This window comes from Triplophysa dalaica, chromosome 10 (assembly GCF_015846415.1).
Source record: "Triplophysa dalaica isolate WHDGS20190420 chromosome 10, ASM1584641v1, whole genome shotgun sequence".
Taxonomy (NCBI): domain Eukaryota; kingdom Metazoa; phylum Chordata; class Actinopteri; order Cypriniformes; family Nemacheilidae; genus Triplophysa; species Triplophysa dalaica.
The window spans coordinates 17,618,788-17,633,529 of NC_079551.1; the positions used below are offsets into that span (position 1 = coordinate 17,618,788).

The 14,742-nt window shown below is 37.5% G+C and overlaps 1 protein-coding gene across 1 annotated transcript; it reads left to right on the forward strand.

Annotated features, from left to right (window-relative positions):
• The first annotated feature begins 9,579 nt into the window (after nt 1-9,579).
• On the forward strand, nt 9,580-14,338 carry dusp5 (dual specificity phosphatase 5). The gene is made up of 4 exons (XM_056759925.1): nt 9,580-10,115; nt 10,996-11,138; nt 11,587-11,806; nt 13,529-14,338. The coding sequence occupies exons 1-4, from the start codon at nt 9,752-9,754 to the stop codon at nt 13,933-13,935; spliced, it is 1,134 nt and encodes a 377-aa protein (XP_056615903.1). The 5' UTR covers nt 9,580-9,751; the 3' UTR covers nt 13,936-14,338.
• The last annotated feature ends 404 nt before the right edge of the window (nt 14,339-14,742 follow it).

The following is a 14,742-nucleotide window of genomic DNA, read 5'->3' on the forward strand; positions in this document are numbered from 1 at the left end:
CACGGCCCAGGAGCCAATTTTGGACCGAAAGAGGGTTTGTGGTTTAGCTTTGATATGCACATCCCCATTTTCATCCTGAAAGCGAGAAGGGAACTGCAGGTAGATTTACGCATTATTATGCGCAAAGACACTGCAGCTTTATATCGAAACTTCTCACGGCAATTGCCATAAATGGATCATGGGATCTCTCGACATTTAAAAATAAGGAAGTGTTTTGAAAATGGTAGGGATTCACAGACACCACTTTTTGAGAATCTACCTTGGTGAAATGTACTGTGGTGACCATGTGATGTTAAAATGGGTAAAACATCAAAATTTATTTTAATGGTTTTATATATATGGTTTTAATGGTTGAAGAGCTTTACAATCATGTAACATTTTTTTGTTGTTGCAAAAACATTAAATGAACATCAAAAATTTGATTATTGATAATATTTCAATATTAACTCAAACATGTTGATCTCAATTTATAATGTATCAGGTAATATTTTGAATCATTTTTAGCAAAGAGAGATAAGCAATAGGACATTATATTTGTAAGGATTTTAGGCTTCTATGGTTTTATTTGTTTTAGAGAAACTCATCATCATATTGATTATGGATGTGTGAGGAGTCATTGATATTTTACTTTAAGGGAAATAATCCAAATTCTGCAAAAAAAACACTGTAGTCAGTTTGACATGTTGTAGCATGAGCATTGAAGTAACAAGCCTGTAAAAATGAGTATGTGTGTTTATATATTAGGTCTTGCATATCCGGCTGTATTGTTTCAGAAGTGAAGTAACTCATATATCTGATGTGACTCAGGTTTGGTATATTTACTTTAAACTGGTTGAGTCATTCTAATAATTTTTAATAAGACGGTGCATTTAAGTTCTTCACCAGAGCCATCCTCCTACTCAAAGGGTTTCTCTGCAGCCAGACTGTTGATCAACTACACTGTTTGCAGTTATCATGTGCACTTAATTGTACAAAACCCAAAAAAATCTACTATAATAAAGATTGGAGAGGCACACACTGCAAAAATGTCATTTCAAGTGCTTTCACGCAAATGTGCATTTTAAAGGTATACTTTACAAGCAAATTAAAATGTCCTCATGTTTACTCACCCTTAAGGCATCCTAACTGAATAGGATGGTTTTCTTCTTGAAGAATAATGCAGTAGGAGTTATTATACAGCTAATCATTGTACTTCCATGCGGTAGAATGGGAGTGAATGGGTGTTTATGGGTGCTCCAAAAGTGCATCCATTGATCATAGAACTGCTTAACACGGCTCCACGGTCTTAACAAAGGTCTTCTGAATCGAATCGATGCATTTGTTTAAGAGAAATATCCATACTGCCAGCGCTATTAACGTTGATGTCTAGCTTCCGTCTTCTCTCGATTGCACGTTAACCAAGAGGCTTGTTTTTCCGGCAAATGACGGTGACGAAAACTCCCCCCAGACTAGACGCAATCCTACTGGAAAAAAACGAAAAATGAAGCATTCATCACCAGAACTTATGACACGCCTGTGTCATCAGCTGGAAAAACAAGCCTCTGGTTCACGAGCAAATTTTGATTTGCCAGTAAAGTATCCCTTTAATGAATAAAACAAATCACATCTCATATTGATTTGAAAGTAATATCTAAATATTTATTTAGTTACGTTTTGGTCAAGTACAAAGCTTTGTAGTATGATTTTATTGGAAAATTTAACACAATCGTCTGTTTTAGTGTGATTAAAATTTGGGGCGGAGTTAGGGGTAGGGCTCAAAATGTTTTTTTTTCTTACAATTTACATTGCTCTCGAGCTGTGGTTAGAAACATAGTTCCTTGTTATGACATGTAGACTTAAATCGTGCTTTTGAGCAAAATAAGAAAGCAACAAGCTGTGCATTCTATACCCATCATTCGAAATATATACAAATTTCGTTTTAAGTCTTTTAGTTTGTTAAGAGTATAAAACCGCTGTTTTTTTTAAAGTGTACATGCGCATAGAGCCACATACTCTAGGACTCTGGGGGATCTCTGACATAGGATAAAAAATAAAAAGGTAGTTATTAGAGCAATAATATGACATTATATCGATCGAACGGATTAGATGTTTTTACTCCACCACCTGTGTGAGGTCATCAACTATATTTTTAATATAGTTATGTAATATATAATATGGTGGTTAACCAGCGAGTTATGTCGTTGTTCAGAAAAAGGCACCCCTGGCTAGTGGCTAATAAAACAATTTTAATTTTGTTTAATATTAAATTATTATATAAATTAAAATATTAGCCTATGTCGACACCAAGTGGTCCAGTGGACTGTATTATTGACAAATTGTGCAGTAACACGTCCGGCGACCCGAGTTCGAATCCCGGCTAGTGGTCCTTTCTCGGCTATCGATTCCCTCTCTCATCCCATAATTTCCTGTCTCACTCTCCACTGTCCTATCTATAAAAAAGTAGCCTATAGCTATTTGTATAAAAAGAAACTAAACTTTCTATTATGTTACATAATAACTAATTTTAGTTTATTTTTCTTTATGTTGTTTACTGTCGCACCCTAATTAATGGTTTTATCCATGACACACATTCATGTGATCACAATTTGTCAGAGCCACCAAACAGGTTGTGAAGAATGTGATCTGTACACCGAAACAAACTCACACACTCACATGTGTCCACAAACCCACAAAGACACACATCCCCAGATGAGTCACTGCGAGGGGGTGCATCGTCTGCCGACACCCAGGGAACCCATATCACTTCATCTCGCAGCTTCTAATTGGCTCGCGGGGAGCAGGTACGAGGGGTTTAAGTATAGCTATATGTTGTGAGTTGTGGGGGAAGAGTTTGTGTGTGTGTGATGAGCGAGAGAACTCTGTAATGAAGGCAGTGGGTTAAGATATTTATAGAGTTTGCTTCAGTGGAGGGGAGAAAACCTCCATAGGCGATGTGTCACCCGTTGGTTGCAGTTGCTGCTTATCACAACACCCCCAACATCCCTCCTTCCTTTATTCATCCCTCGTTCTTTTCCTGGAGATCTAAGATCAAGTATATTGAAAAATGAGTCATTCGTTTCATATGGTTTGCCGATGTATATGGACGTGGGACGCCATTTGGGAGATGTCTTATTTTTATATGTACGGTCCACATCATGTTTTTTAAACACAATATTTAAACATCACTATTGCTGTCATCACTGATGTTCTCCTTGAATTAACATCTTTCACTTTAAAATAAATTTTTCGGGTTCAAAATGAGTTTAAGCGCTATCGATGGCTACTGTGGTATGCTGTGTACACTTGTGGTGTCAGTCAGAGGCTGGAGATGTGCAGACTGAATTTTTGTTGAAGTGATTACATAGATTCTTCTGTAGCTATTGCATGATGCAAGTATGAGAGGTCAAATAATATAAGTTTTGCTGTCATTTACTCACCCTCGTGTTGTTCCAAATCCTTTTTGATGCATATCCAGGACAAACTTTTCTGTAAATTAAACATGTATAGGGATTGAGGCTGTCAATTTCCTAAATGACAAAATACAACATTTAAGTATCATAAATGTGGTCCACATGACTTATGACTAATAGTTTCCTCATAAAAATGCTATTATACCATTTACAATATAGAACTACAATATTGAGTTTTCCATTATATAGAAAAAAAGAATTCACAGAATTCCACCGCAAAACTTTTTTTTTTTTTAAATATTTTTTTATACAAGATACATTGACATTGAAAAAATGACTTAAGATATCATATTAAGTAGAGATGCACCAATATATCGGGCCAATAATCGGTATCGGTTGATAAAAGCAATTTTTACATCATCAGCTGTCAATCAAAAGAGGACAGAAAAATGCAATGAATGTGTGCTCTGTACGTAGAAAATGTTAAGAAACATCACACGTTTAAAGTTCGATAGTCATTAGTTGAATCAAAGTTAAGAAAATGAATTTATTCTTTAGGATCGATATCGGTAGATATAACTCTGAATAATTGGCTATCGTTGGAGAAATTTAGTATCTCTAACATTAAATGTTTTCTAGACAAAATATCACAATTTTGTGTTTATACTTAAAACGAGAAAGAAACCTGCCAATAATCTAAGAAAAGTCAAGTTTTAATTTAATTCAATAACCCTGATTTTTCTGGTTTTAAGTAAAACCTAACTAAGCATCGCTTATTTATGATTTTTCTTCTTCAGAAAACAAGGCTTTATAATGTGTGAGGTCTTTTTGCTTCTGAAGTAAATGTAGCTTAATCTAGCAATTTAATGATATTTGTACTGGAAAACAAACTATAAAAATAACAGTTCATTTTTGCAGTGTGTGAAAAACATAGGTCAAACTAATGTGGAAGGTAAGTTAAATAATGATAGAAAATTAATTTGTTTAAAACCATCCCAAGTCTGGAATAGCCCCATCCCAAGTCTAGGTAGCCTCCCTCTCCTGTGAGAACACACTGAGGGTTACAATCAGGAAGGATTGTAAATGACTGTTTACTCTCCCATTAGGATGCCATAAAAAAAGCTCTGCCACGGAAAAAGGGTCACTCTGCCCTGGCCTGAAGCTATCTCCCGTCATATTGGGTGTAATCCAGATCCCTTCTGTCTCTTATTTTCTTTATTTTATTCTTTCATTTTTATGCCCCCCTTCCCACTCGAAGTCTGAGTGGCAGTCAGAACGCCAAATCCACTCAACGAGACTTAAACGCAGCGACTAGCACAGAAGGACAAAGAGAAATTTAAAGACACGTTCACCTGCTTCAGTCATGTTGAGTTACAGCAAACATGGATTCAAAACGTCTCTGCTCTCTATCGGAGAGTTCATAATCATATGGGTTCATAATGTATAAGTATAAATAAAAAACAAAACTTTGAAATGAATGAAAAGCTACAGTGTACATTAGTATCTTATGGACAAATGTGTACATACAAATGCAAACAAAAAGTATCTCAACACTTGTCATAAAATGTAATCTACACGATAGGCTTGCCTCACTGGGCAGAACAATAAGATGTGTGCTTACATCTACAGGTGGTGTGGGGAAATCCCAGGAACCCTTTAAACTTTCCAGCTGAACTTCTTAAGCGCTGTCGTCATCGTCTGGAATGGGAGATTGTTTTACATGTGCGTAAAGTCGCGAGAAGGTGTTAGAAAACGAATGCATTTCCGTAAACAGAAGCAGGCACTTAAATAGACCATCAGAAACAGGAATTAAAAACAAATTGAACGTTTGGAAAGAGCACATGGAGAACATAAAAAACTACTCTCTTTGAAAGCTGTGTGGTCACATTGAAATATGACCAGAATACTATACGCTTTATGTTTTCTGCAAACTATAAGAAAAAACAACATATAAGCCATATAGATTGTATGTTTACATTGCTTTTTTGTCAATTTTAGAGGTGAACAGCTTTCAACAACTTTCACTAAGCTAAATTTCCGAAATCCAAACATAACAAGATGCATAGAAATCATTTGCGTGTAAACGCTGAACTTGATTAAACAATTTACAGAAAAAGAAAGAAATAACCGTTTAGAATATGGGGATAACACACAAACAAATTGCTGCACTATTGACCCACTTCGTCGCCCGCCCCACCTCGTGATTTCAATACCTGTAAATCTCTAGAGATTAGACCGAGATGACTCATCTCACGTCTCGTATTCTGAAACCGTTACTTATGGTTTTCTTGAGCATGTGAAAATAAACAAGAGTAGCTCTTTTGACAATGTTTATCATTTAATAAAGAGACGCATGAGAGCTTTTCGATCATATTGTTATGCCATCATTTCTCTTCTGGTATTGCGTCGTGTTGTGTTTGGTTACTCATCAAGGGGTAGATTACATATATACCTGTCACACATTTTCCACCACCCTCCCTTTAAACACACAGGATGAGGAACATGCTGAGAAAAACAAAACAGCTCTGAAACCTACTAAGCTTCCTACTGAAATGGAAGTGAAGTTGTTAAGGGACTGATTTTTTTATTAGTTTCAATTTTACAGTATCAGATTTTCAGTTCATGGTTATCGTGACTAAGCGCCTTTGCGGTAACGATAATACCACAATATATATTCAAATGTTTTCTTTTCTGAAGTCATGCTTTCAGTCAGATTCATCTTTACTTTTGTTCATTATGTGTTTTTCTCCATTTTTTGGACACCAAATCACACTTAAAATTTGAGTTTGTGACCATTTTAAACACATGTTTGAATTATTTGTAAATTTATCATGTGTTCATAATTAAAGGTCCAGTGTGTAATTTTTTGGAGGGTCTATTGACAGAAATGCCATAAAATATACATAACTATCTTCAGAGGTGTATAAAGACCGTACATAATGAAGCGATATGTTGTTATTACGGGTCCCCATACATGGAATTCACCATGTTTCTACAATAGCCCTAAACAGACAAATTGCTCTACAGAACTTGTTTCGTAAATACGTTATCTCCTTTGGCAAAGAAGTAAAACATAACGACACCTTAGCTCTGTGTTAGCCACCGTAGTGCTTCGAAAGGGAGGGGGGTTGGAGTCAGCCGTTGGTTGCAATTTGCAACCTTACCGCTAGATGTCGCTACATTTCATACACTGGACCTCTAACACCATCAATAAACACAATTTTTCATATCACGATTATTTCAGATAACAGTTTATTGTGACACCCCTAATCCAAGTATTTTTGGTATATTTTAAAATAACATAAATTTATGATGGTGTAAATATGTTAAATATTGTCATCTAAATATTGCATTTAACAAAATTAATTTCAGAGGGCTCCCAAAATGTTGTCAGAATTAGAATATTTTCAACACATACAGGCAACATGACACAAAAACGCAGACATTTGCTTCAGACTCAGACCCTGATGTGGTTTCTCATTCAATCCGACAGCGTCTGGCAGCACCTGAAATCTGTGCTATTTTTATTGCGGCTCACTAGTGCAGCTTTGTTTCTCTGAATAGAGAAGGTGAGGTGCATTTATATCTCTCTCTTTCTCTGAGACCTGCAGCATTGTGACATTCAAATCATCAGTAATACAGTTGGAGGGGTGGGTTGGGTGACTCAGGCCTGTATGTCTCTGTGTGTGTGGTTTTACCAAAAACGTCCCACGTAAAGTGAAAAGTATTGTTTTGGCAATGCACATTGTCCAATAAATTAGGCTGACCTGACGCACTATGAATAATTCCAAACATAAGACAGCCAAATGGTATTATGTAGTGTTCCTGGAACGCTTTATGCTCCGGGCACGCTTCCATAAATGTTCCGAAGTCTTTTAATGTTTGTCTGCTTTTTATATCCCACATTTCTGTCTGTTATTGATCAGCTGTAAAAGGGATGTATGTTTACTGTGTGTGTCATACTGTGACCCGCTATATTACCGGCACGCAGCTGTGGGTAGAGGATTTCTGTCATTAAACGTAGTCATTGTATTCCACATCAATACCATCATCGGAGCAGAGGAGGGGCTTACCAGGTGCTTGTAGAGCATATCGATTCGATTAGTGTTAAAGGGATGCTTGTGTATGAGTCAACCTGTGTGGGTTTATTTCTCGTATGGAACATAAAAGAAGTCAGCAAGTTCCTCAAGCTAACCTTTACTATTAAAGTTGAATGGTGACCCAAGCTAGTCCTCATCAACTTTCATTGTAGGAAGAGCGTGAATATCTCCCTTTGCATTTCACAGAATGAAAAAAATTCTAAAAGAGACACCCAAAGACCAAACATAATGAAGATAACTAAATGATGACAGAACGGAAATTTGGGGTACTGTCCCTTTAAGGCCGTTCAACAATAGCTATAAATGCAAACAGTTAGCTGCTACATTGAACCTGTGGTATGGTATAATATAGCTTTACACTTGAGTTCAGTGCATTTGGAAATTCAGCACAAACCCTGTAAAAGTGTGTATGTGTGTGTGAACGGGTTCATCATTTATATATTAAGAATTGTGGTAGTCAGCAAGGAATTTCAGTCAGGAATCCAGGAAACACCTGCATCTGTGTCTACAGCAAAGAACTCATGTGAGTTCCATTGTGATCGTCCTATCTTACAACGTACATACATCAGGAAGGCATGCTACACACACACACACACACACACACACACACGCATAAACACACAGGCATGCACACACATGTGATGTGGACAGAATAGAGAAGAAAGAAAATGACTCACACTGAGAGAAGAGAGATCAATGCACAGGCTGTTATATTTGGAGGTTCTACAATGAGCAGAAATTACTGGCATTACAATGGTACGGTGATGGGAAAATACATGATTATGAATGACAATCATAGTCGTGTGATCTAGTATTTATTCAGAACTTCAAAATATCATGTGCAAAAATATATTTCTGAATTTTACAATTAATTCAACCTCATGTCTTTGAAACCTGTATATGACTGTTTCTTCTGAACAGAAATGTGTGGTTTTGCGTCCATACCGTGGCATTCAGTGGGTTCAGTGTTGTTCGGTTACCAACGTTTTTCAAAATATCTTCTTTTATGTTCTGCAGAAGAAAAATGAAAGTATACAAGTTTGAAATGACAATGGTGAACTCTGCCTTTAAATGCAGTGGAGAACGAGCCGTGTGTGTTACCCCGATACTCTGTGATGTCATCAGCTGAGAGATTACACAGGGCCATATGGGTGAAGGCCTGCCACAGTAATCCTCCAACAGCCCGCTCTTCCTGTCACACAGACACGTACACACTCATTCTCTCCATCCCTCTCTTCACTGTGGGATGCATTCTGGGAAATGTTTAGCCCTCATACGAGTGAACAGTATTACTCACATAATCTAATGAGAAAATGGTTTGATTATGACGAGCAAGAAAAGTGCATTGTAAACAGGGAATGAAAAACAAAGATTTCCTTGGATGGTGACGTTTAATCGCATTAGTGCTCATGGGATTATGGAGAGCGGATATAGGACAGGTGTATAGAGAGAAGTGGAAGTTTATAATACTTTACACACCGAGGATGATTCGGGGGCCTAATTTGGCTGACCTTACATTTACATTTACATTTACATTTAGGCATTTGGCATACACTTTTATCCAAAGCGACTTACATTGCTTTATCCTATACATCTTACATAGGTATTTGTAATCCCCTGGGATCGAACCCACAACCTTGCGTTGTTAACGCAATGCTCTTACCACTGAGCTACAGGAAAGTTCAACCTTAAATTTAACAAGATATAAAAATGGACATAAAATATAGATTTGAGTTAGAAATATTTTATTATGTAATAAGAAAGAATGCAAAATATAAATATAATTATTATTTATTATCAATTAATAAGAAAACAATAGCGGTTAAAACACATGCTTAATATTCAAATGACCAGCACTAATGCTAAGCCCACATTAATACACAAACCATTGCACGTGCTACTTCAAAAGTCACATTTACACGGTTATTTAAACCGTGAAATACTGTTTAAACAATAAAATGTCCCGATAAACCGCGCGACGCGATGAACCGACGATTTAAATGTCGAGTTTCTGCCTCCATCACGCTTTAACAAGACGAGTTCAATCGAAAGAATGTGGGCGCGCTCCCGCGTCGCCTTGTCCATATATGGTTCGTGACGTCACGCGCCGGAGGTCCCGTTCTTATAAAAACCAACCCGACGGAATCCCCTCGGAGGAAATGTAGACTCACGCGCAGTACTCAGGGTTTAGTAGGAAGTCTACACCCCTGAAACACACACATACTGAAACAAGTCCTCTATATTTCACCTCGGCACGTCAACATGAAGGTCTCGAGCATAGACGGCCGGAACCTGAGGAAGATCATACGGAAAGAGTGTGGACGTTGTCTCATCGTGGACTGTAGATCGTACTTCTCGTTCTCCAGCTCCAGTATCAGAGGCTCCGTCAATGTTAACTTGAACTCGGTGGTCGTCCGGAGGTCCCGCGGCGGTCCGGTACCGCTTCAGTTCGTCATCCCGGACGAGAAGGCTCTGTTTCGGCTTCGGGAGGGCAGCATCTCGGCGGTCGTGGCTGTGGACGACCGAACACCTCATTTACAAAAACTGAAAAAAGACAGTATTGCTCACATAGTGATAAACTCTTTATCGCACTTGGCCGGGAGCGCGAGCATCTGCTTCTTAAAAGGTGAGTGACGATTCATGTTCGGTTTCTTTTAAATGTAAAAAAAAAGGTTTTTATTAAAAATATATAAAATGTTATTTCACTATTTTTTGTGTATTGTTTAAAAATAATGGATGTCCGTGCAAAATTACACGATAATATCTTTAGATTTAATTAAAATATAAATGATTTAAAATATTTACATAAAGTGGTGAAAATTTTATGTAGAATTATATGGAAGAGTAATCCTATATTAAATTATATACAGTGTGTGTGTGTGTATATATATATATATAAACAGTATATATTTAAACAGTATTGTAAGCATTATCGTCATTACATTATTTTTTATGCTAATGTATCATTTAATCATTTAAAACGTAGGCCTATATTTTATTTTAAATATTAAATGATACATTAGCATATCAAATAATGTAATGACGATAATGCTTACAATACTGTATAAATACAATATACAAAATAAATACACTTCCAATGGCGTATTTAATTGAATTGATGGTTTACTATCGTGTCTATCATTTCGACTGGTTTGAAAGATATAAATACTCTCTGTGCGTCGAAGGATGATGAGTCAGAGAGAGAAGTGTGGGAACCAACATTATATTTATGGCTGCATTATTTCTCCTCCCAATAACAGCAGTGTATTTAAATGTAAAGGGGTGCTAGTACACATTTCATAACATCAGAAACAATTTTCAATAGATTCCTACGGGTAAAACCCCTGAGATCTCAACCGCGCTCTCTCTCTCTGGTGGGAATCGTGTTTTGCCTCTTAACTTTAAACGCTTGAACTCATACGTGAGAAGCTCCTGATAAGGTGAACGACTCAACAATCCTTGACTTTTCCAGACAATTCACAATAACACTGAATTTCTCGTTCCAGGCGGCTATGATAACTTCCATTCCCAGTACCCAGAGCTTTGCACTGAAACCAAGTCTGTGGACCTGACCGAAGATGAAAGCGGAAAAAGTGTGAACAGTCACTGTGACAAACTGGCTTCTCACCACAAACCAGACTATGATCAGGTACGAAGAGAAGAAAGCAAGCTATAGGTTCCTCTTTTCAAACCACTTCCACTGAAACCACTTCCTTTTGGGGCTTTCCTGTTCACTCCCCCTCAAATTTGTGTGAAACATTTACAAAGCATACCATTATATTTTCAGGGCTTTTATTTTTACATTTGAACATTTAAAGGTTCTGCTTGGTTATGTCCAAGTGTTGTAAGAATATGTAAACAAATTAAACTCTAGTGTACTAGATACCGACATCATCTCACCAACCGACAGAAACCCCCTTAAAAGTCCAACATTGACACCCAGTGTTCATCTGAGGTGCTTTTATCTCTGACATTTAGTCTGTTATGCATGTGTCATGATAAGGCAAAAAGCACCCGTACGCAACCTGTTTTTGCACAAAACGGTCTTTCCTAAAAGTTTCAATTCTGATACTGTATATATGTTTCTATTCATGCAGGGACGGCCGGTGGAGATCTTGCCTTTCTTGTACCTGGGCAGTGCCTATCATGCCTGCAGACAGGACTATCTCAATGACCTCCGCATAACAGCGCTGCTGAACGTCTCGCGCAGGGACTCCCGGCCAACTAAAGGACAGTACCACTACAAATGGATTCCTGTGGAGGACAGCCATACGGCAGACATCAGTTCACACTTCCAGGAGGCCATAGACTTTATCGGTAAATATTGTTGGTGTTAAATAAATAAACGTATATTTGATATTAGAAAATAAATCACAGCAACATTGTAGCATTTATTATAAACAAGTTATATAAACCACACCTGTAACGTATAAGTAAAACGGTTGCCAGAACTAAACACAGACCTATACATAGTAGAGCTTACTTCAGAGAGTTTAAAAGTACGACTTGCTCCAAGCCTGAGTCTTTCTCTAATCCGACTGGATTGCATTTGTCTTTATTAACTCCTGCAAATCTCGTTGTCTTTATATTCTCGGAAATGCAATGACTATCTAGCCACAAAAAGATAAAAAGAGATGCTACTGTGAGTCATGGGTTAAACTAATACAAGAATATGTACATCACGGGTGCGGCCAGTGTGTCACAGATGAGTCGACAGCTAGTTGTGTTATACAATTGTGTGTGTCATAAATGGAGCTGATATGTGATTTGTAGGCTGTACTGATTGGTTGTTTATCGGGTTAAAGTATTTACACAGTGATATGACAGTGTTAAAGGTATTTATGGGTGAATTTCACGAGTGTCAATAACATTTATATTTAAAAATTGTCAGACCTATTGGATTTTTCATTGAATCATGGTGGTTAAACTGCTCCTATGGTGCAAACAACCTTTGGGAATATTGGAAATTACAAAAACAACCCTTCAAAAGTTAAACTTCCACATTATGGTAATGGGAATTAAAATGCATTCAATTGCCATGAAAATATTGTCACAATGCAAAAATGAAGATGTCCTTTTATGTACTCTTGACCTCTTTTCGTGAGATTCAACTTTTTAGACCTAAAGTGGGGTAAACACCGTTTGACCTGTATTCAAATTTCAATTCCTCGGATACCCACCTGTCCTTCAGGATCGCTGACTCGCACCTAACACACTTCGATTGATTTTAGCAACATTTACTTGAACGATTCTCTAATTATAGACCATGTTACATAAGAGGCCATTCGGTAATTCATTCTCTTGCAGGGAGGAATTAGAAGTGAAACAAAAGAATAATCCGTGGAAAGCTTTCGGGATAATGAGTGTGGGGTAATATTTAGGTGCATTAGCGAGTGTGATAGTCATTATGACGCCCACAGCTCTGCTCCAGATGGGCTTCAGGCGTGATTCACACCAGCGGGTTTTGTTTTAAAAAGGCTGGGCGTCTGACAAGAACTCACATGCTTAACATTTCCAAGAGTGTTATGTGTCGCAGGGAGATAATGTCGGATATGAATCTGAAATGTGCAGTTTTAAAATTAGAAGGTGATAAACAAGATTTACGTAATAAATGGTTTCATGGGTTTACTTAAATCTAACTAAATCGGACTATGTGTACCTTGGTGATCTTTTGAGATGTCCTCATTTGAAAAAGCATATCATAAAATGATTTTCAAGGATGTCGATGGTATGGGCTCCATAGCTGCGTAAATGTGTTTATGCGTTCACTGGTCGCAGATTTATGAGTCAGGAGTGGAAATAAAAAATTTCATTATGATAAAAAGAGTCGGGAGGAAATGAATTAGCTGTGCGATAATGGACTAAGTACAGTCCGTGAGGCGAAGTGTGAAAGAACCAGATGATTATATTTCCCTCATCATTTCATGGGAAGACCATTATGCTCGTTTTTTGTCAACCGTTGGTATTTTTTGTGACTCATTTGCTCACTTATTTCAAGAAGAGCATTTTATAATGAAACGTGTGCTTGTCTCTTTGCAGAACGTGTGAAAGCAGAAGGCGGTAAAGTGCTGGTCCACTGCGAGGCTGGAATTTCTCGTTCTCCGACAATCTGCATGGCGTACATCATGAAGACCCAACGGTTGCGGTTGGAGCAGGCCTTCGACATCATCCGACAGCAGCGTGCGATCGTCTCACCCAATTTTGGCTTCATGGGTCAGCTACTGCAGTTCGAGTCGGAGGTCGTTTCCTCCACGCCTCCGTCCTCCACTCCCCACAAAGCCTCTGGCGCTCAGGAGACCCCCACCTTCTTTAACAGTGACTTCACGCTCAAAAGCGAGAGCTTCGAGTCTTCGGTTTTCACGTTCCCTACCTCTTTCCTGTCACCGATGCCCATCCAACCCTCGGTTCACCAGTTCAAATTGAGTCCAATAACTGCGCTGCCTTAAAAGGGCTGCCTGGCACACCACAGTCAACGAGTACTTGAGAAATAAAAGGACAGGCTAACGTAACAAAACAATGGACTACAGGGAAAAAGACACTTATGTTTTAATATTTTTTTTTAAATGTGAAAACAGTTGTGAATGATAGTGCTTATTGATTTTGTTTGCCTTAGAAAATCACAGCACAATGGTAACACTGCAATAACTGCCTTAGCTTGATGACGTACTGCCCATGAACAGCGCCTAGCTGGGCAAATTAAATTATTATTAATAATGTTTCTTTTTTATGACGTGTGAATCTGTCAATAAATGTTTTTACAAAAACAAAAGTACTTGTTGTTGTAACTTAATTATGAGGTTTGTATGTAATTTCTTGTTAAAACATACACATAAAAACACTTTGAAATGGTATTGGTAAACACAACATGTGTTTTTACTGTCCTTGAAAACGTCTCCTCGAGAACTAAATGCATGAATACTTTCTAACTATTGCTTCTAAACTAAATAATTAGTGTTTCTGTAACTGTATGCAAATATAAAGATGCCCCATTAGCAGCTGTTTCTATGGGCCGCTACATGTAAATCATACTCATATTTAAAATGGCCGTCGACACTTTAGAGAAAATTGACTGAGCGTTAGCAACCTTTGCATATATGAATTCTCTAAATATCAAACATTATGTGCTGTTGTGTAGACCCAAATATTATAGGCCAAGATGTTAAACTAACACAATGCAACATGACAAAGGCATTAGCTAATATACAACATAAAAAGTAACCATAATTTAAAATCTGTAATACTGTTAATCTGTT

Bases quoted from the DNA above. Each gene is read 5' to 3' on its own strand.
- dusp5 (XM_056759925.1), top strand. From the start codon at position 9,752: ATGAAGGTCTCGAGCATAGACGGCCGGAACCTGAGGAAGATCATACGG. The intron at 11,139-11,586 runs GTACGAAGAGAA...CTATTCATGCAG, and splicing joins ACAAACCAGACTATGATCAG to GGACGGCCGGTGGAGATCTT. The intron at 11,807-13,528 runs GTAAATATTGTT...GTCTCTTTGCAG, and splicing joins GGAGGCCATAGACTTTATCG to AACGTGTGAAAGCAGAAGGC.